The sequence below is a fragment of the Lonchura striata genome, chromosome 7 (assembly GCF_046129695.1).
Source record: "Lonchura striata isolate bLonStr1 chromosome 7, bLonStr1.mat, whole genome shotgun sequence".
NCBI classification, from domain to species: Eukaryota; Metazoa; Chordata; class Aves; order Passeriformes; family Estrildidae; genus Lonchura; species Lonchura striata.
Window position 1 is genome coordinate 6070765 of NC_134609.1, and position 23501 is coordinate 6094265.

The window sequence follows — 23501 nt, forward strand, 5'->3', positions numbered from 1 at the left end:
AGTGCATATAATTTACATGGATCTTGCATTCTCTGTTTATTTCAGTGAGGTGTGGGTGTGATGATGTAACTCCTTTGGAGTGAAAAACCCTAGTTTACATTAATAATTATTCTGACAGGATTGTCTTAGAAAGCAGAAGTCACTTTATAGGGGTGTTTGTAATCTTACTTGCTTTGGGATTTATTTTTCCTGATCCTTTTGTAGCTGAGGAGAAAGATTGTATTCATTTTGCAGAGGTGGTCTCTCTGCAGCCTTACCTCTGCCACTTTGTCCTAGAGCCCAGCACTCCTTACAAGCACTAACATCTTCTGTTTGCTTCCAGAGTTAGAAAAAGAACTCAGCAGTTGGAAATCTGTATGTTTTTTTCTGTTATTTTTATCATAATCTTATTAACTTCAGTGGAAGTTTTGCCTTGATGTATGTAATGTGACTACAACTTCTTGAAAAACAGCACTAAAATTGTTTAAAGACCACAAGTGAAAGCCCAAATGACTCCTGCTGCTACCATGAGGGAAGTTTAGGCTGTTCTGACATTAGTAGCTTTGATTTCTGTAACTGACTTTGGAAGCTAATTGCTTAGAACATTATTCTTTAAAGGTGACATATTTAACCTCTGTCCTTTCCTTCACACAATCTTCTCAGATTTTGGGTTTAGAATCTTTTTAGTACTTCCAACAGTGTGAAAGAAAGAGAACACTAAATTCAAGATCTTGAGGACCTGTGTGTTTTTAATTATCATGTGATTATTTAGGGTATTACACAGAAAAGAGATATTGTTGAAGTCAGGCATGTGCATGCTCAGTACAGAACCCTGCACGTCTCTGCACATCACCCCTCCAGAGATGATGTCACTGTAATTATAGAATTGTCAGAGTTGATGAATAGTTAAGGGAGATGTGTTTTAAATGTGAGAATGTCTTGGTAAAAAGATAATTTTCACTTTTTTTGACTGCATAATGCTGCTTCCCAATTCCCTCCCTTAAAATATTGGCATGTGCAAGTGAAGGCTGTGGCTGTAATGCAGCATGTGCACCTGTGTGTCTCTGGTCCTCACACATGTGGCGGTCGATGTTCTATCAAGGATTTGCAGTGATGTGTGACTCTCTCTCTCTGTCCATCCTCAGTCAGGGCATCCCATCAAACAAAAGGCTGAAAACAGAGCAGAATCTCCTGGCTGGCTTCAGAGGTGGCACAGCACCTGTGATAGTCTCCAGATAATTAAGTCAGATGGCTACCAGCCTTATTTGATTTTACCTTTTTCATCATGCTGGGTTGAGGGTTCAGTTTTAACTCTCAGCCTCTGGGGCTACCCATGGTGAACAGGTACACTGTTGTGTGTATAAAGAGAAAAACAATATTAGGCAATAAATTTAGAATCTAATGTCTTAAGCTGAAAAGGAAAATTATTCCAATCAAACAGAATTAAATTCTTCAGCAGTTCTTCTGCTGGGGGAAAAAATATCTATTTCCAGCTTTTGGGTTCAGTTCTGAATGAAAAATTTGTGAAATATCTGTTATTTCACAAAGGATGGAATTCCCAGTTTTGTCCAGTTTAGTGAGTGCATGGCATCCCTCCTGCTGGCATCCACCTGCTGCTGGCAGGACAGGAACAGCAGACTAGAGATTCACTTGCTCTCCCATAGGTTGAAGAGCAGCCACTAGAGTGGCTGACATTGGTCATTGGAGCTCTGGGCAGTGCTCAGTCCTAGCTCTAGGACTAGAACAATGTACAACTCAGCCCTACAAAAATACCAGCTGTTCTCTGGATACAGTCTGACATCAACTGACTCATTCTGCTGTCACGGAAACTTCAGTTAGCTTGCTTTAGGGGCTCAGTCTGTCAAATACAAAATGTTTCCTTGTAAATGGAGTCACTTGGAAACTAAGGCAGCAACTCTTCCAACTGCACTTGTCCTGTTGGTTGCAATGTTGCATATTTTGATCTGGGACTGAACATTTATCATGCCATAGCAGCACTTCAGGCTAGCTGTACAGAGATTTTGGGAAGATTTAGTCTTTATGAGGAAAGCCTTGAAGATTAAAAGGTGCAAGTACTAAATTTCACTGTGATTAATAACACAGACAGAAAGTACTTAAACCTTCTAAATAATAGAGAACCTGGTACCTGTATGCTTCACTGTACTTTCTAGACCTTTGTAACACCCTTCTGAAAACAAATGGATAAAAAAAGAAGTGGGTATTCTCTGCACTGTGCATGTACATCCCATGGATATCATATATACATATGCATGTTTGTATACATTTAGATATATATATGCATATAACAGAATTTTAGTATATGTATCACACAAATACTTACAGATTTTTTGTGATATTTTAATACAGTGACAGCTATTTCACCTTTTTTTTCCTTTTTATACATCATAAGCCAACTCAAAAATGACATCCATTAGCACAGCCACATTTTTGCCATGACTTGGTACTTTCATTGTCTGTGCTTCTCTGATGAGAAGCTTTGCTGGTGAGATGCCATGAACAGACGTGCACACTCCTCTCTTGGTGGTGCTTCCCTCACTTAACTTCACGCCTCTCTCCTTTCTTCCCCTCCCTTCTCTGTGGAACCTCACTCTTGCATAACCCAGCACGGACTTCACGGAGCGTTTCAACCCCAATGTCCTGAAGGACTCTGCCCTGTCTACCCACAAACCCATTGAGGTGAAGGGCCTTGGCGGCAAGGCTACCATAATTCACGCGCAGTATAACACCCCGATCAGCATGTATTCCCAGGATGCTATCATGGATGCAATTGCAGGCCAGGCACAAGCCCAGGGTGGAGAATTTGCTGGGTAAGGTTATTTCCTTCTGTGGAATGCTCTTTCTCTGCATGGTACTTGTAACATCCCTACCTGCATGACACATTTGCTCTTCCTGGACTTTTCCTTTTTTTCTGGGGTATATTACACATGTGAAAAATGCCTATCAATCCTAGACAGTGTCCAAAAACACTTCTATGTTTTGAAGTTAAAAGGATGGATCACTAGAAAATCATAGCATGCTTTGTTGTTGGAAGGAACTTTAAAGATAATCTAATTCCAACCCCCCTATCATGGTAAGGGGTACCTTATCTTACCCTACATTTTGTATTCCTCCTAGAACTGGTAAACTTCAAAAAAATACATGTCATTGTGTGTATATGATATTGGATGGCTTTTCATTCCTGACAACCATGATTTATAATAGTCACTATTATATGCATAGCTCAGAAAGGACAGAAAAGGGGGGTGGAATTTTTATTGAGACGTGAAGAATGCAAAATATTTATTTAGCACTGAATGCTGTTTTATTCTTCAGAATAGAGTATTGCTGTATTTTCCCTATCCCCAGTTTACATACAGTATATGTGTTTTACACAGATCCTTTGGACTATGGCAAAATCCCCTGATCTTGAATAACTCTGCTTTTCCAATGCACGTTTCTGGTAATCTTACCTGATTAACTTATCCAGAGTTGTAATAACGTTCCTGAAATAACATATGCAATAAATGTAGCCAGGTTTCTCTCTTACTGGGTGTGCTTCTGCCCAAAATAGAAATTGCCTTCCTTTGGTATGACACCAAAATACAGGTATAGCAACGTACTTTAATGTAGTTTCTTTTCCATATGTTAGCTGCAGGCTTATTCCGAATGAGGCTGGTTTATATATTTGATTGTGCTCCCTTTTGCTGGCCATTTTTCTCTCTTTTTTATAATTGTTTTTCTTTTCTGCTAAGTTTTTGCACCAATATTGTTGTTTATCACAGCTCTCCCTCATGATGGATCACAAGCAATACCTTTAGCTGGCTTTGGCCATGACTCAGTGAATCTTCATAGGTGTTGAGTGGACTCATTTTTCCAGTTAGTGAAGTACAAAGAAGTTCATTTTTGTTCTCTGTAAGGGTTCACATCCTTCATTGGTGTGGATTATAGGAGACATTTTATGATACATTGGCACTTTCTATTAAATGCTGTAGCATTATATAATGCAACTAGTAATGTTTTATAAAATTATCTATTTAAATGATCAGATTATTATAAAGTTAATGCTGCATATGTGGATCCTTTTCATTTTATAAGTTTCCTTTTGTTCCCTCTGTGATATTCTGAACTTTAATTTCAGTGGAAACCAGTGTGTTCTTTAGCTTGCTTAATCAATCAAATGTGGGTTAAGATTATGCTTAATGCAGAAGTAAGTATTTTTGTGAGATGTTTTTAATATAAAAGCAGACCAAATTGTGTGCTGATTCATTTTCTCTCAGTTATCAGCCTATAATTTGGTCTTGTTCTTAATTAATAATCTTAGTCCTTTTAATTTGTCCACAAGCAACTGTAGGGTGGTAAGCACACTCAGCCTGCACATCTGAAGGGCAGACAGCAGCTGGAAACAGGCTACTTATTTTATCAGTGAAGAAGGACAGACAGGCTTAAGATATGAATTCATTTTCTAGTTAGACCGTTTGAAATCAGTGATATTGTAACTTCATGACATCAGAGTCAGGCTCTTGTCACTTAAGAATAAGCCATACTTACAGGACCACCATGGAAAACATAAAGGGAGGGACACAATTATTCGTACTCAGACTCCATGCTGAAACTTAAAGGTAGAAAATTTTGAATGCCCTGACTTTATATATTTTTCTAGTTTAATTGATATTGCTAAACCAAGAACCAGGACTTAGGTGGCTGAAGTAAAACAATGAGGACAGTGCATTTTGAATAGATTTCTGTCAAACCACTTCTAAATTCCATTATGCAGTTTTAGCCAAATTCACAAGTTGTATAAAGACATAAATCCAGCACCTTTATTTGGAATAAGATGTGACAGCTGAAGTAGAAGAATCAATAACGTGATTGTACAAACTAAGGTCTTGTGTGTCCTCTACAATAAGTCAACTTGGCTGGCTGTTTAGCAGTCTACATGAATTTCTGTTTTTTGGGTTGTGGAGACTTTACGTCTTAGAGCTTTTTTTAAAAAAGCTGGAATCCATCTAATACCTGATGCCACATTATTTTGTTGTATGTCTACATCAGGGGTAGAACACTGCAGTGTTCCTAAGTTTTTACTTAATAACTACTGAAATTAAATCTGCATAATGACTCCAGGGAGGATTCACATAGTAAGCCACAGTTTATAATGAACTCCAAAAAATAAAATTCCATTGCTACTTATTCAAGTTTGACTGTCTTTAAAGCTCGTTTTAATGGTAAAAATGTGTGACTTAAATGATGATAAGAAAAAGGAAAATAATTTTTATTGACTCCTACTAGAATACCTTAGGCTCTAGATTAAAAACCTGCACAGCTCTAACCCATTTGGGAAGAGGGGTTTTTTTCAGTAGCATCAATTTAAAGTAATATGCTTAAAGGTGCATGATATTTCTGCACATCCACACCCAGATGGAAAGAAATTAAATTACAAAGAGGTATAACAGAGGTATTAACATGGTTATGTGCATCTTTAGGCTGTCTGTAAGAATCAACTGTCACATTTAGGTTTATGAAATGCTCATAATAAGCGATGCGCTCTGTTTTACACTTCCATGCTGAGTGGCTCATATGTCCTAGTTATTCATCCACAATATAATTATATTTTTTTAAAAAAGAAAAAGGCCTGCTGAATTAAAGACAGAGTTGGAAATACTCCAATGTATTGTATTAATTTAGTTCAATTTATATGTGCATGTTTCACTATGCTGGGGAGGTTAATTCACTAAGCTCCATTTCCTGCCTTAATCATCTACCATAAGGATATTAATATGTCATTAATGCCACACATTGCTACTGTGAAATTTGTGGTCCAGCCTCCAGCCCTAGTTTTTTAACAATGCTCAAGTTAATGGCATATCTATACATAAACCTTTGAACTGCTTTTTTGCACATAGGTAATAATATAAGAACAAAGCATTTGAGCTAGAGGATTTAAACAGAGGAATTTGAACTGTCTGTGGCTGGCACACTGCTGCTGCCACAGTGATCTGTGGTTGAAACCAGCAGCACTGTCTATCCAATGGTTTATTATCCACTCTAGAACTGTGTTCAGCTGGGAAATTTGCTGTCCCATACAGCAGGTTTTTAAGTTTCCACACGATTAAGAAGTCAGTGTGGGGATATAAAATTAAGTGTTGGTCCACATCAGGCAGTCACTTCTGGTATTCATACAGGGCAGGTTCTGGATGTGAAGCACCCTGAAGCAACTTGGGGACTTGAAAACAGGGTCACCTTTTGGGGAACATTGCCATGTCAGACCTTTCAGCATAGCCAAGTGTCAGAAGCAGCAGCAGCAAAGTCCCGAGGGTGTTGCTGTGACTTACTGTTGGTATTACAGAGAATCTCTTTGCCATGCAAAGACTATTCCTGCAGAAGGAAAAAGAAGGCAGAACTCACTGCTGTTCTTTCTTTCCTGCCTCAGCAAGCCCTTTTATTATGTGTGATGGACCAGAAGAGGAGGATTACTGTTCTCTCTCCCCTCTTCCACCTAAAGAAGGCTATGGCACCATTTTGTCCATTGCTGCACACAGGAGTAGCACTAATGGCAGAGCCTTCCCAAAATAAACAAGTCTGCATTCTGCCTTCTGTACCTGCTAGCATTTGGATATTGTAAAGATTGTGGTCTAGGAAACACGAGCTAAAAAAGAAGCTCAAAAATGTTGCTTCCTCCTACAGGCCATCTTTCACACTGAGGAACTTTTTTACATAACTTGCATGCTTCGTGGCAGAGCTTAAACTGAAGAGTCAAGTTTTTCTTTAAATTCACCGAAGTTGCATTCCACCCCACAGATGATTGTGCAGAAACACAAAACAAACAAACAAAAACAAACAAACAAAAAAAACTTAACTGGGGTTTGTACTTCGATGGCTCCTCAGGAAAGTGAGAAGTTTGCATATATGGGGGTTATAAATACATGCTATTATGTGTAAATCCATCTAAGCAGTGTATATTACCCTGTGCTGAAGAAGAGGAGTGTGTCAGCTGGGAAGTACTGATATTTAAAGCACTACCTGGTAACATTTGCATCCCACTCTGTGTAGAATGTCAGACATACTGGCTTTTCATAAGTCCTCTCAGGCTTTCAAATCACAGGCTAAACGTCTCTGAAGATTTTCTGTGCACAGTGGTATCTTAGCACTAACTTCAAGCCTGAACCAAGGAAGCAACTGTTGTACCAAATGGCCCTTAACTTTTAACAGAACTGTTTCTCAGTTTTCATGAAGTTGAGCTTGCTGCTTGCAAAGCTCTTTATGAAATAGCATAAAGCTGTTACAATAAATCACTTGCTTCAAAAATAGACCTTGTATTTAGAGCAGCCATGGAGCCAAGTTGCTCCAAGCACACATCATTCCCTTAGTGTATATTTCTGCAGCTCTGTTAATAGTAAGTTTTAATTCTGCTGTGCAGAAGTTATTTTCACTGGAGAAAAAAAAAAAAACAAACAAAACTATTAAGTTACTAAGCCTATTTCTAGCCTGCATCATATATCAAAGTGAGGTTATCTCACTTGTGTTACAGACCTGTGTAGCTTTGATTTTGGGTGTGCACAACAGGTTATATCACTTTGCAAGATGATTAAGCATGTTTTAAGACTCTGAGATACATTCTGTCATTAAACATTTCAGGTACTACTTATATATGCAAGTCTTGAGTGCAAGTCTAGACTTCCTGTGCTTCACATGTTTAGTAGACAATGAATCCAGACAATGGCAGATGAAGTTTAATTCAGTTTGAAAAAGAATCGTCTTTAGAAAAACCTATAAAAGTCTACCTAATTATACTGAAATATGGGTTTATTTCTAATTGCAACCTTAAGGTACACTGGCCCAACACTGTAATTTAAAGAGAACATAAAGCAGTACCAACATGAAGTTGTTTTTATAAGAAATAATATGTAACAAAAATGGTCAGAGAAATAAATGTTTTTGCCTGGCCTACTCTCCACATATTATTCTAACCACTGCATGCTTGTATACCTGCCTTGGCTGAGGAATCATGAACAGGTATTTCCAAACAGATTTGAATGATAACAGGCCCTTTCAGAGACAGAATCAGCCATAACATAAAATTGATCTACGTATTTTTTTAAGAAGTGTTCGTTTCAAAGCCATGTAGGGGATGGCTGGGTGAGAAACTGTGACCAGAGAGCTGCTTCCAACATTTCCCTTTCTGAATTGCAGTGCCCTCCCTATAAAGGATCCCCACGTAGACAGTGCCTCTCCAGTGTATCAGGCTGTGCTTAAAACTCAGAACAAGCCTGAGGATGACAGTGAGGACTGGAGCCGTCGCTCTGCCAACTTGCAGTCCAAGTCCTTCCGCATCCTTGCCCAGATGACTGGAACCGAGTACAGTAAGTTGAATAACAAAACATCCCCTTCATCCTGATTTTAGATTCATGCCTTTCCTCACTGCCCTGGTGTTGGCCACTGATACTCAGGCTCATGTAGTTGTCACAAGGGTGAGGATCCTGGGTGTAACTTGAGGGACCTCAGAAATCAAAGTGAACAATCTCACCTTGTGCTTTATGAAGAAAATTCTTTTGCCAGGGGCCTCAGCATAAAAGTATAACAGATTGCACAGTAAATGAGCATTTGGGACCCCATAGTTATTCCTACTTAGAAATCAAGTCTCTGCAGTGCAATCTTTGGGTTTCCTGCAGCCTAGATGTACAGAACTGTCCATGCTTTAGACAAAAAATTATAAACGTATCATGTCTTCTGTAACAATCTTTTATAGAAGTGACTTCTGGAGGTCAAAAAAACTCATGAATCAACATTTGTATGGAATCTATGTCTCTATCAGTCCTGTTATCTAAAACTAGATATGACATGAATATCACAGAGCTTTAACCTTGTTGCCTACGGAAATGTTTTTATGGCTACCTGGTACTAAGTTCACAGGTGTGAACTTGTAGAGAGAAGGAAGGTCAGGGCCTTTTCCCAAATCAGGAGGAAATATGTAGCATTTCCTTCCCCCATTAATGTAGTGATGCTCTTTCTCCTGCTTTGTACAAAACAGCAGGACCTCTCTGTAGAATCATTGCCTACAGCTGTGAAACATGGCTAAAAATGAATGGGAAAGTAGTTGTAATAGCTACCTACCTCCTAACATCCTCCTCCCCTAGGGAACTGCTATCTTCATGATGTTCTTACAAATCCCACTGCTGCAGAGTAAGTGTGAATGCACCTTTAGATATGCTTTTGATAAGTTTCTAAAGAATTTAAACTACCAAAGAGCTAATCCCTTTCTTTCTGTTTTTTAACTGAAACATTTTTTCCTGCAGTGCAAGATCCAGATGAAGAAGCCCTGAGGAGGTCAAGGTAGGCAAGTCCCTTTGAAAAATACAGCTTTCTCCTTCTTAATAACACAATAATCTTTTTAAATGGCATTAATATGAACTTCGTTTATTATATTTTTGTCCTAAAATATTCTAACATATTTACTTAAAAATCACTAAAATTAAAATGCTACCATTGAGAGGCATTTGAATGAGAAGGATAATAAATCAGCATGTTTTTAGGAAAAAACAGTGTAAAATTACTGAAGTGTATGCTCAAATCTGAAAGCTCTCTGCTCATGCAAGTTTCCTGTACTTTACTGGGTGTGTGAATGTGATGAGTTCCAAGCCCTGTGTAACTACTTGAGTATGTGGATGAAAATATGTAATGCTGTGATAGCACTGAAATCTGTGAGCAATTTATTTGGATGACCCTCTGATTGACATTTGATTCTCCGTAAATGTTACAGTAAAGGAGTTGTTTCCATTCATACCCATAGTCATTGGTTTATGTCTTGTTTGGAATAAATATGACCTAAATTTGTAGAATATGGAAGCACGGGACTGCTTTTGCTAATGGATAAATGGATTTGTTTCATATGATGTATCAAAAACACCAAAAAAGAGGATATGTTCAGAGATATAATATGGAATTAAAAATTTATCGTCATCCTGCATAGCCAGGAAATAGATATATTAAATATTATTATGTAAAGCTTAAAAACTGCCATATAAATCAGTAGCATTCTGCATGCAATCCTTAGTTTCTGTTTGCATACCTCAGATCCCTGTTCCACTTAGCTGCTCTAAGCCACCAGCTGGGTTTGTGATGTGTTTGGTACTAAATCCACCCCTTCTTTTTCTATTTTATATTTTACTGCCCTGTGGGTTCTTTAAAGGTTCTGAGCTTTTGATCACAGTGCAGGTTACAAATTTTGAATCAGAGAGAAAGAGATCTGCTGAGAATATAAGAATTCTTTCAGTTGGTGTTTGCTCTAAGCCCTCCACTGCAGTTCACCCAAGTTCATGGCTGTGTGCCTGAACATCAGGCTTGACCTTATAGCCCTCAGGGATTTATTTCTTCCCTCAAATATGCAAGCCTCATTCTCATTACATGTATTGTGCATTATCTGTTTTGATGTAATAGCAAACATCCAAATCCTTATTATGATGGGATTTAAAGCATTGTACTGAATTTAACAGTGTCCCATTCATATCTGAAAGTAATTTGTGGTTTTAAAGAAATAATCTCTCTAGGTGTAATCTGTGGCTTTGGAAAATACTACATAGTGGAAACTTTACATGATATGAGATATGTTGACAATAATTACCTGATAACACATCAACACATGTAAATTGCACATTCTATCCAGTGTAATTCCAAGTACATGACTACATCCACTATGCTTTGCATATATTTTTCAGTCTTTAGGTATCATTGTATTATTCTTTTCTTGCCCAAGGATGCTTCTGGTTATGTTTAGGCACAGCTGAACAGGTTTAAGGTGTGCATTGATAGTAGAGACATAAGGGAGCATGTAGGTAGTTACACAGGTACAGTGCAACTGGTGTAAGCTCTGGTGCAAGGAATGAAATGGGGTCTCCTTCCTACCCCACTGACAGTGCTGGCACCTTCTGGGTGCTTGATACCCACCTCAAACATTGGACACACTCCACTGGGGATTTGGCAGCAGAGCCCTGGCTGTGCAGGCATCCATCATTGTGGCCTCAGGCAGGCTGTGAGCAATCTCTCTGGTGCTTTCTCTTGTCTCTTTGTGTCAGCTCCTCAGTGTAGCCAGCAGGAATTGCATGGAATGGTGATCAAGTTTCTTCCAAACACTTAGGAGTGGAGGGAAGAAAGATGCAGCTTATTTTTGGCAGAACTGTTTTACAAAAAAATAGTTACTTTTAGATTGCTGCTTCCAACTTCATGACATATGTTCAAAAAAAAACATAAACTTGGGAATTTTTGGGTGGCAGAACATTCCTGTCAGTTAATATTAATTAATGTGTTGCATGACTGTCCTTTGCTCATGCTGCTGCTATTTTGAAGGCACACATAAAGTACAACCTGCTATGAAAACTTTTCATTGCTGCTGTGATGATTATTATGAAATGTTTTCTGGGGAGATGGGATCCATTTCAAGCCAAACAGATGTTGTTTCTGAATACCTTTTCCTTGAAGGGAGGGGTAATATCTTCAAAGCAGTAAGGGAGTTCTTGTCAGACCCACTGGAGCTAGTATATTCTGTTGTAGCTGGAAAAAAAATGCCATCGCAAAGTTTCAGCTAGAAATACTTTATATCTCTTAATTACCAAAAGCACACAAAATAGTTTGAGAAGTCATACATCAAGACTCCTTTAGGACTGTTACTTGCATGGCACTGTGTTATTAAGCACAAAAGCTTTAGAAATATCAGTGAATTTGTTGGCATTTACTCTGTTTATTGTTTTGTGCTTTCCTCAGCCTGAGGAGTAAAACCAGCCCAGTCTGCTCCTTTCTGTTTGGCTGGTTTCACTCTCAAGTTCCACTGCATTAACACAATTAATTGTCTTGTGTTTTGAGTGTAAATAATGTGGAAAAAATGACCTTGTTTGCAATGACTGCAAAAAGTTTTGCAAATAACAAGAACATTTCCTTTTTCATTCTGTTTGATATACTTCTCCTTGACTGTGCTATCATCTCACATCTTCCTTCTTCCCTTTTTTATGTACAAAAGCTGAATTTAAAATGGAGCATCTAGAAAAGATTAAATCTTGAGAGGTGCTGAGCATGGCTCGAGCACTCCAGTCCACAGTCACGGGTGGCAGTAGGTGGTCAATACTTCACAGGATTCTGCTTTGAAAATCCCCTGTTGTTCTGCTTTGTGACACAAATGACCAGAAATATCTATGCAAAATGTCAACACTAATACTCACTAATTCTGAGGAAGCTATAGAAAAGTACTGCTGAAACCTGGGGTTGGTGGTCCTTGCAGGAAGGACAGCAGGTTTTATATGGGCTGACCTAAGTGTTAGAGAATGGAAAATAATTTGCATTCATTTTGCACTTGTATGAGTTAACTTTCACTGACTCCTCAGTTGTGTGAGAGGGAGGGAGAAGCCAAGAGAAACTGCTGGGAGGAAAACAATGGGATTACACTGCATTTCTAGCAAAAGCAGCCCTGTAATACCAAGCACAAGTCAAAGAATAAGAAGTTATATCAAGTTACTTCTCAGAAATAAACCATTGCAAAACCTTTCACACATGGTCCAAAAGCATCAACCAGCCTTCACTATGCTGATTGGAAAGCTGAGGAAAAAATCCAAATAAATTGCCACTGCCCTAGTTGTAAGGCAGGGGAGTGGTAGCCATGGTCCCTAACCCCTTTCTTTCTCCCTCCTTTCTTTCTTCTGTGTATGTGTGTCTCTCTCTGTCTCTGTCTCTCTCTTTCCTCATGCCACAGGGAGAGGTTTGAAACGGAACGTAACAGCCCACGCTTTGCCAAATTGCGCAACTGGCATCACGGCCTGTCCGCGCAGCTCCTTAATGTTAAAAGCTAAACACCCCCAGTCAGGGGGCAAACACAGAGAGTCCCAGTAACACATTAACTGCTGGCCTGACTTAGAGCCTGAGTCTGCCACTCCTGCAAAGATGTACTGCTAGGCACTAAGTTTATGCTGTTAGCCTGTTAGCCATTCACTGTCAGCAAAGGTGAACTCATGATACAGCCCAGGACATGTTCTTCATGATAAAGTAGTTTAGCTTTTTTTTCCTTTATTATCTCAAACTTCAGTATACAACAAAATGTCACTATTGTAGTCTCTTGACTTTAATTCTGGAAGAAAATGAGAGGGAAGTTATTGACAGAATTTCTTTAGAAGGAAAAAGAATGCGATTTTGACAGAGTTTTACTGATGTAAAGATAATGAAGTAAGAGAAAGAAAGTTGAAAAGGAAAACTGATAGGCCTAGACTTTGCTAAATGTATAACACAGTTTGCATAGTTGAATGATGCTGTTTGAAATAAAATATTAGCATTGTGAAGTCATATTTCAATATATTTTACTGGCAAAAGTCATTTACTGAAACCAGTGCTGTAAGTTTTGTGTTGGAAACTTTATTTATCATTATGTGAAAGAGAGATAGCTGAGGTTGCTCAGGATCTACAAGGAAATGACATTTTGGTAGAGGTGATTAGGAGTGAGAAGAATATATCATACTGCTGGTGCACTGAAGCTTTTAAAAGCATCTTGTAAGTTTTAAGGAATATGTTGCCCATTCTGTATTGCTCTTGCTTTGACTTACATTTTTTCTGTATATAGCAGCATGGTTTATCTGAAATAAAAGGTTTTAAAACTAAAATAACTATGTGCCTATTTTACACAGTACTTTATTCTATTTTAAAACAATAACTGCTTCAAGTGATTATTGAAAGAAGGAGAAATTTTCTTTACCAAATATAAAATTTGGTGAAAAAGCTTTCCATTATTAGCTGTAATTATTATTGACCTGTAAGTTGTCTGAATTGGAATAAACCTGACAAAGCAGTTCAGTTAGGTACCTTTATCTGGTAGCAATAATTCCAATCAAAGGGATTAATGCATGAGATCAGATTGAAAGTATTACACTTTTTGCTGCTTCCAAAATTGTCTCAGCAGCTTGTACAAGAACCAAGTTCATTCAAACTCCCATTTTTTTCTGTGTTATAGAAATAAAGAAAAGTTCATGGAGAAGTTTGTATGAATCAACCAAATACTTAAGTGCTTAAAGGGTTATCATACATATATAAAAAACCTAATTCTTCAGTATTACTTAAGAGTACGTAAGCACTAATTACTTTTAAAATGCATTTCACTTTTCTTAGCTCTATATGAGGACATGCTATTTAATTCACAACATGCATTTATATTTTCCCTATGGGAGCACAAACACATTCTGATCATGTAATCTTATTAGTACATGTGGTAAATCAGCATCACTGTATGAAACAAGAACAACATTTTAACTTTTCCTGATTGTTGCCGGGAGCAACCTTTGGTGAACCAAAGTGGTGGTGAATTTTACTTACATATGGAAATTTTGATAGAATTTAAAATATCAATAGGCAATTAAGGTTTTTATTTTTCATAAACATAAAACCTAAGTAAAATAATCTTCCAGTTTCTAATTTTCAACCAAATTAGATGTTTTTGTGAATAAGTAGTAATACAGTCTCTTTGTGGTAATAAAAATTGTGCACCCTTCATGTTTTATGAATATAATACATATACTACTAATTTCCAAGTGCATGTGTTAGAATGAAAATATCTAGGTTATATCTCCATGTTTACATTTAATGTTATTTTGAAAGGTATTTTCTAATCATATCAGATATTAAATTAATGGACATGTAATTAAGGAATCCCTTCCCCTTAGCACTGCTTCACTGGTTTTAATGTTATAAATTCAGTGCATATAAACCATATAATCATGTAAGGCAATAGTTTTAATCCTTTTTTCTGTAGGATACAAAATGGAATCTAACATTCTCCAAACTTGTAGAATGTCAATTCTTTATTCAGTTACAGGGGGGGGAAAAAAGCAATAGGAAAAACTCTTGAATATCTCTTAGGTTTCAGAACTGCTGCAATATTAAAGACCTTTTGTGAAGGTGCCTTCATTAATCCCTACAACAAGATTTTTACAACAGTATATTTTAACTACTTAGCCCAATTCCTTTTAAAAAATCTCACAAGTGATGGACTTTTTGTGTTACAACTGTCAATCAAGTATTATGTGTCACTTCTTTTTTATATTTAGACTAGTAATTCCTAAACTCTTAGTCCTCAAAAATCTTCCTTTATGTTGTCATGGTGATCTTCAAGTCCAGAAAGTGAACATTATGGATTTTTTTTTTTTTATGTATAGTTCTGAAGAGGCCTTGTTTTTGCTTCCTAAGGAGGAGGCAGAGTTTGTCTGTAAGGCAGAGAAATTGGCCTGGATTTTTCACTCTACTGCATATCAATGTTAGTGACAGGAACAAACCTGGGCCTGGTAAAAGAGCATTAAAGCTTTGAAAAAAAACAGTAGCTTTGTTCTAGTGAAAGGGCAAGCCTAGCCTATTATATTTTAGTATGTTCAGGCTCATCTCCCTCTATGTGGTTTCTGAGTGACCAACCCCATCTTGCAATGTTTCCTTCTCCAGACTTGGAGAAGTCTGCTGTTTCATACAGGAAAATCAGTCACAATTAATGGCATTGAGGCTTAAAATCGATTCCTGATTGAAGACTTGATGAGTCATGTAGTTCTTTAAACCAGCGCTGATGAAAGGCAGGTGTATCTGTCCCATGCTGAATATATTTTGACCTGTGACTGCTCTGCTGAGCAGAGGACAATTGTTGGTGACAATACTGTCTTCTAAATAACCTCCATGCCAAAAATAAAGTAAAACACAGGATGTGGGTAGTCATATGCACCCGCTGCCCTTCCCAATATTGCCAGTAAAGCATAGTCTTAAAAGCATTTAATGAAGACACAGCAAAGCTGATGCCAGTAGGAAAACAAAACCAAAAGGCCTTCCAGGTAAATCTGCTTGTCTGGTTATGGCACAGGGACATGCTCCTTTTCTGCTGTGGTACAAGGCTGTTTGATCTAAACTAACCTGTTTCCTGAATCCTGCTGCCCTCCTTCTGCTCAAGCAGCCCCCCTGACCTCCTGCAGTGCTCAGTTTGCAGCAGAGGCACTGTCTGCATGCAGTGTGTGCTGATGGGACATGGCTGCAGTGTGGCTTCAGGAGAGTGGGTGTGACAACTTGACCTCTGATCCTTTCATGCATGACAAAATGACAAAAGGAGGAAGGTTCTGTGGCTCCCTCCCTTGCCTCCCTCTCCTCATGCCTGCCTGCACATGAAGGACATTATGTTTTTGCTAAGTAATACAGATTCATTGCAGTTTCCCTCTCATTATGCTCAACTGGGTGGAGTATATCTGGAGCAAGAGTACTTTATCACTTTTGAAAGGTCCAACTCTTGCACATCACAGAGTTTTCTGAAGCCTTCCTCAGGGTCAGAATAAGTGACACCAATTTTTCACTTGTGCATTCCAATTCCCACAGGAGCTCAGTTGATGTTGTAGCTTCTTTAGCTGTGTTTACCACGAGCTTCAGTGACTGGGGTTACCATTATATGTATCAGAAACCTAAATGGATCCTTACACAAATTTGAGTTTGCAAAGTAAAAAGCCAGGATTTTGGTATGGTGCATGGTATTACCAGATAATTACTTTCTTTCATCAGTTTGCCTTTAGTTGACATCTTTCTGCAGGATACATGAAAATTAATTGTCTAAAATTTGCTCTCAAGCACAATAGCATCCTTGTTCTATGGCTGTTAATCAAAGCCATCTGACGCCACTAAGACAAGCTAAGGTATCTTGATTTCCTTCCTGGGTTGGCCAGAATTTCCAATGATTAGCATTGCTGATCTGCCCAATTGCCAAAAATCTCATATCTGCTGCTCAAATTACCCGAATTGCTACTTTTGAAAGGCATGGCCTATCTTTCTACAACAGCTTGTGAAATAAAGCAGACTTCTCTAGGTAGATTTTCTACTTAAGGAACATAATAAAAATAATAAGCATATCAATTAAATATCTTCTAATCCCTGCTTACCTTTTAACACCTGAAGAGTGACAGAAGTGTAGGAACAGTGAAATTACTCAATTGTCTCCATGGAATCCTGAGAAAACTGATAAAATATAAAGTCTTTCTTCCCCTAAATACTCCTGAAAGTTCTATGGGAAAAGAAAATTATTTGGGCATTGTAAATCCCAAGTCAGTTCCCTGTAGAATAAATTGGTCAAAGAGAGTGTAAAGTACAGTGTATCGACCTGAATGTACCCACTTAAAATTGAAAGAGCGATGCCTCCAAATGCAGTTAGAAAATACCATGAAATTTTTCTCAAAACCGTTCATATAGAAAGTAATGCTTAAGCTAACAGAGCCTGTTAAAGCTGAAATTAAACTTTGGGTGTGGGTGTACTGACCTGTATGTAGCATCTTGTCTTTACCACCTCAGTCTCCTGCACGTTCCTGTCCACAATGTAACTTTTGCACAATCAGAAGTGAGCATTAACTTTCATTTCTACTGTGCAGCGTTTAAAATTTTAATGCGCATCCTTCAGCTGATGCAGGTGGCTAATCAAAACACCAGTACTGCCTTTGTCTCTGACTGCTCAGTCCAAAAAGGGAAAAGCAGTTCTAACATGCAGCAGGTTTTCCGACAAGCATTGTAGCTCAGAGGCACTCAGCTGAGGTCTGTGGATCATCAGCGTGGCTCACAGCTTTGCTTAGGGTGAGCTGGAGCACAGCACTGGCACTGCTTCCTTTTATTCTGCTTCTAAATTGCATTAATGTCAGCAAAATTACCCTAAGTGCTAATAACTTCCTAATGGTTCATTTCCATGTAAGCATTTTTGTTGTTGCTGACCCAGAATGTTATATGATTACAGATGAGAGAGAAGGAAGGTAAGAAGTCCTTGAGAGAGCTTATGAAATACAATTTAATGCATATACTGAAAAAATGACAACAGTTCTAATTCATACCACTTAGTTATTTGGTTCAGAAATTGAACAACACAGACACATTGCTGGGTTTCAGGGACAGCTTCAATCTTAGCTTAATGCCATGTAGAGGAAAAATGAATTTTCTTATCATCAATGTGCACAATTAAAAAGTAGGTCTGAAAAACAACCCCCTGAAAGTCAAACCTCTGAGTTCTTGTTCTTTCTTCAGCTTCACTGGAGAAAAATGAGGTCACAAAGAGAAAGAACATTTCAGTGAGAGGGGAATTGTTTCCTGGTGTACAAACCCCAAAATTGTTGTGCATTGTTTTTTTCTGTAGTGGTCAGGATCACAGACTGAGAGTTTGGATCCTGTGCTCAGGTGCCCGGTGGCAGCCCCATCTTTCTATGGGACTATAGAAAGCTACAGGGAAGCATTCCATCAAATCGAATTGCACACTTAAGGCCAAGATAGGAAATAGTTATCTGAATTAATTCCCAGCTCCAATTGCTACACATGCTCAGAATTTTGCAGTCTTTGTTCTTAATAAAGTGATGGATTTTTACCAATAAGATAAAATTTAAAATTGGAGTTCATATGCTAAATACAACAATGTAAACCTTGGGCAAGAGTTACCTTATCTTTCCCCAGCACTAATGCTGCTGTATGTCCAGCTGCATTTATTCTGTGACTGTTAAATTTAACAGCAAACCTGTAGATGTCACTAAAATGCATTCATAGGAGGGATTGGCTTGGATTTTAGTGAGCTGCTTCTCTGGAGTTCCACACTATGTGTTGAGAATCAGCTGCTGATTGTTTTCCACTGAATATATAATAATGCTTTTCCTATTCTGTGGCACTGTCTGCACAAAGCAGGGTTTCCTGGTGGGAAAAGTATTTCCCTGTTTTGGAAAGAAAACATAGTAGGATATATTGCAGTTGTTTTGGCGTGGGCTGCTCACATTCTTAACTGCAGTGGCTGAAAAAGAGAGACTAGCTCTTCTACCCCTCTTTGTGATCCAAAACTGAAGTGTTAACTAAACCAGCATGATAGTCATCTTCTGTCCTCTCCAGTTAACTGCCTGTCATTTCTTTGTTTGTCTTCTGGTGTCTTTGTTAAAAGAACAGAAATACAGCATGGGAGAAAAAAAAAGGCAAGCAACCTCAATAGTCATCTTACCATGGAAAAATTCTCAGCTGCAAACACAGAAAGGTAGAAACAGACTGACTGGATCAGAGCAGCAGTTAATCTAGCTCAGTGTCCAGTTTCCAACAGTGTCAGTGTCTCATGCCTTCAAGACAAAAAATGTTTGGGAGGCAATTATAAAATAGTTTTCACACAACTTTACTCCCTATAACAATTTATTTAAAATTATTTTGTTAGTTTTACTTAATAAAAGGAAATTTTATTTGTAGGCAAAACTGCTTATATAAATATAAGTACATGCTAGGATGAAACTTATAAGCCTGATTAGGCCTGCAAATTCACACTATACTACTAAAAAAAAGAATTTTTAATTTCAATAAATATAGACTCTAATAATCTGTGTGTTTATTTCCCCTTTGAAAAAAGATTGTATATTTGTCAGACTCAGTAGAAGACCATATTGGGTTTTCAATAAAGTAAAATACTGATGAACTGAACATATATATTTATTTTAAAATCTATAATACCTCATTAAAGAGAGTGAACTGATATTTTAAATGCTCAGTTGGGGTTTGGGAGAGCTTATTTCGGTTCTTTACACTGCTGTGGACTTTCTTTTAGACCATGAACAAATCTATTACATTTTAGTCTCTCATTTGTAAAATTAGAAAAATAGTCTTGCTCCACAAGAGTATAGACAAAAAAACTCAATTAGAATGTTCACTTTTTGCTTTAGTACTGAAAGAATAGTTGAAGGGCCATGTGGCCCCTCAGGACACATCATGTTTTTATGTCACCAGGTCTTCATTGCACATCATATGATTCTGTCTCCACATTTTAGGGGAATGGAGCAGAGCTTTTCAAGAGAGAGAGTCTAGATCTGTTATTATCTAAGAAGATGGTAGATCGAAGGTGCACCACCTCCACATTTCAGCTTCTCTGCTACATGTACATGTTTGGGAATCTTTTGCATTTGCTTCCCAAAAATAAAGTATGGGAAAAAAAAAAAAAAAAGAATGGGAAAGCATTCCAGTGTCCTGTACATACAGTTCAGATTTAACATACTCATTTATTGAAAATTCTGAAGATTCTCCAGGCTATTTTTAGGGTCCAATAGCACACACAAGCTTAGATTGCAAATTAATTTTGATTTCAGTTACTCAAACTATTGTAATTCTTGTTGGTGTGTGGGAGGGAAAGACTGTCATTTCACTTTGCCTTAGCACCACATCATGTAGCATGTTTTATGAGAAGAAAATATTTCATCATTTCCACTGTAGAATATACTGTGGAATTGGGAAGACAGTATATTGCATAAATAGGTCTTGTTTGAAATACAGGTCCAACATTTAATGAAATCTGTGGGAGTTGCACTGTTCTCTCAGAAGAGTCATTGACTGAGGCCCTTCTGTCAAAAGCCATTTCAGTGGGGACTAAAACAACTGCAGACAGAAAAAAATCCCCCACAGTCATTTTAATTCTCTTCCAGATAACTCAAAACTATTCTCCACTACTGTCAGTTATTGCAGCAGCCTGTGTAGGCAGAGATACAAATAGCTCATAGTATTCTGAGCCAAATTCTTTCATGTTGTGAAGGTATTGACTTTACTAAGCCTGCCCAAGGGATGTATTTGGCTCAAAAGTAAAGTTATTTTTGCATTTAGTTAGCAAAAAATATTTTGATTGTAAAGGCCAGAAATCCAATTGTTGTTTTCTTAAAATGCAAGTACTGCCAGCCAGGGGCACATCTGATCTTGAGTCTTTCTTCTTGGTAGCCAAATGGGAATTGTTCCTATTGACTGGGAAGAGAAATAGGTCCTGGAAGCAAAACCATGAAGAAGTGTTCTGTGCCTTTGAACTCATTTTCCCCTTTACTCTCTGCCTTTTCCTTTGTTTTGTATTGTGGAAGTATTTTTACTATACTTCTCTCTCTGTTTTAACCTCCAAAATTCCTCTGCCATCATCGCTCAACATTATCCAACATGGTCTACTTGGGGAAAAAGCTTTTGTGAAATACTGACCTCAAAGTGACCTTGAATCAAGTGACTTTCTTTTTGCCTTGATTAGTGTAGCCACAGCTATTGGAGCAGAAAAGTTATGATCAGATTAATTGTAACAACAGAATCTTAGCACTGCTTCAGTCTGACCCCAGCTGCCTGCCTTTTGGTCTTGGCTGTAATTTCTCATAGAGCATTTGGCAACACTGGAGATAAATAGTGCTGTATTTTGTTCCCAGACCCTGACTGTGTCCTTTAACATTGTTGCATGATTATGGCTCTTGGTAAATTAACACTTCCACGCCTGCACAGTCTCTAATCCATCCTCCTGCACCTTGTTTCATAGCTGGCATTGCAGTGAACTCACAGCTTGCTTACCATAAAGACAGTGTTTGGTTTCTCATTGCTTCAGAGTGGTGAGCCATCATTGGGGCATTTCTGTTCAAGGCAGGCTCTTCTGACCACAGGAACATCTTACTCAGACAGACACATCTGAGGGGCATTTCCCAACTTCAGTGTTTCAAAATCTGGCTTCAATTCATATATTTTAGGGCTACATTTTAGTTAGAGGTCTTAAAAATTCATAGAGAGCACCTGTGCCCAAGCCTTTGCTGATTTTAACTGGATTGGTTTTTATAGTTTTATTGGAACTGAACTGAGGAAAGAATATGTGACTGTATGTATACATGTAAATGTATAAGTACATAAACAGAGTACTGATAATAATGTGACAAATATTAAGAATAACCTTCCAACCATAATGTAAGTTAATGATTGGAGCCCAGCAAATCCATATAAAGAAGTGTGTGTATTCCGTTTTTGCTTTCAAAGAATGCTTCAGGAAGAAGGTTCAGTTGGGTAAATGAGGACATTTGCTTTGTAGTTTGTAATTTTACATGCCACTTAAGAAAAGTGTTCTCATTTGGCATATTTCAGCTTTAAACCTGTTGAAATTTCAATTCCTTAAATAGGAAGGGATACAATCACCCATTAAATTGCTAAATAGAGAGACTATCTCAATTACTTAACTAACTGGATTTCAAATTTAGGTGTTTAAGGCTCATGAATTCTATTAATTATTAAATTATTTGTGTCTTAATTTACAGATAAACAATTACAAATAAACAATTACATTTAAACAGATCAGTTATTTTTTAAGTGTGTATGTGTGTTTACAGAAAAACAGCCCAGTTCTCTATCCGTGAAACTGAGGCTGACTTAATCCTCACCTCAACAAAGGAATGATTTCCAGTTGAAGGAATTGTTTCTAATCCAATTTAGGCTGAGAAAACTAGTATTTGGATAGGGCAGGAATTTTTAGGTGATACCAGGCATAAGAAATCCTTTTTGTGTAAGTTTTTGTTAACCATTTAACTGCTTATCACTTCAAAATAGCAGGTCCATAAGGACTGCCCAACTCTGATTATTTTCACTGCTTGAATTTGGCATTCAAGTATGTTCTGCTGGAATATTATTGAATTCTTTTTTAAAAGGAAATTTATTAAAGTCAAAATTATTCTGGAAACTGTATACATACATACAATGTCTCATTTGTAACCATTAATTTTCCTTTTATTTTATTGTTGAAACAAAGTTGTTTGCAACTGATAAGAGTAATACAGCAAACTTATATATCTGGTGGTTTAATCTGGAAAGCTGAAGAGGTTTCTCACAGCTATATTTATGAGCAACCACTCTAGGATGCTTTTTGCAACCAAACATTTCTCCCCAGCCCATGTTCTTCTGCCCTGGTTGTTTTGGGTGGGAGTTTTTTGCTGTCGCTGGCAATTGCATTTATTTCATACTGTATCCCCTCCTTTCACAGAGACAAGGAAAACCTTGCAGCAGCATCAGAAAACAGGTAATGTTTGCTGTGTTTGATTTACTTCCTGTTAAGAGTTGATCTCCACTTCCTCCATATTGTTCTTACCTCAAAAACATGAAATTTATACACTGTTTGAGCAGATGATGAAAGTAGAGCCTTCAGCTAAGTGGGTTCATTAGGCATTTCTTTCTTATGCACTGTGACGTGGAACAGGTGTTTCTCAAAACTTAGAAACCTGAAAAATAAGAAGTTTAAAATCAAATATTCTTGAAATGGTGTCCTGTCAGTTTGTGATGGAGTTTTAAGAACAATTTCTATTTTGAGCTTTGTCTAAACTATTCAAGATGCTTTTAAAATCTAAATAAGATTATCTTTTTAAGAACATTTATATGTCAGATCTTGATTGATACTCAAGATTGATACAATGGGTTATGAGGTTCAAAACAGTCCCTGTGTAATTTCTTTCATGTCAAGTTGTTTTCTCCTAAAGGATCTCAGAACATTTTGCAGTTAAGTATAGAAATGTGTTGTTTTCGATTAATTAAACCCCCAAGTACTGATACACAGGTATTTTTTGAGTGAATCTGCCCAGTTATTTAATAGAGCAAAGAAAGGCCTCTTAGTAGTTAATCATGAAAAGAATTTTGTACTACAGCTTTTCTCTTTGATTTTGATTCCTGCCTCAGTGATATGCAACCACTTTTTATTTTTGGGTTTTTTTTAAGACTGCTTATATTTGAACGAAGGT

General features: G+C 37.6%; 1 protein-coding gene across 10 annotated transcripts in view; it reads left to right on the forward strand.

Moving 5' to 3' along the window:
* The window catches only part of LDB3 (LIM domain binding 3), a 112916-nt gene that overhangs the window by 63144 nt on the left and 26271 nt on the right, over positions 1–23501 (forward strand). For 8 of the 10 annotated variants that reach the window (XM_021536187.2, XM_021536186.3, XM_021536188.2 and 5 more), the window contains 3 exons: positions 8167–8336; positions 9270–9306; positions 22754–22789. In XM_021536187.2, the coding sequence (XP_021391862.2) occupies positions 8167–8336; positions 9270–9306; positions 22754–22789 (243 nt within the window). Of the gene's footprint in view, positions 1–2603; positions 2808–8166; positions 8337–9269; positions 9307–12709; positions 13611–22753; positions 22790–23501 lie in introns of those variants that run through there. The other 2 variants (XM_077784543.1, XM_021536194.2) reach the window with 2 other exon arrangements.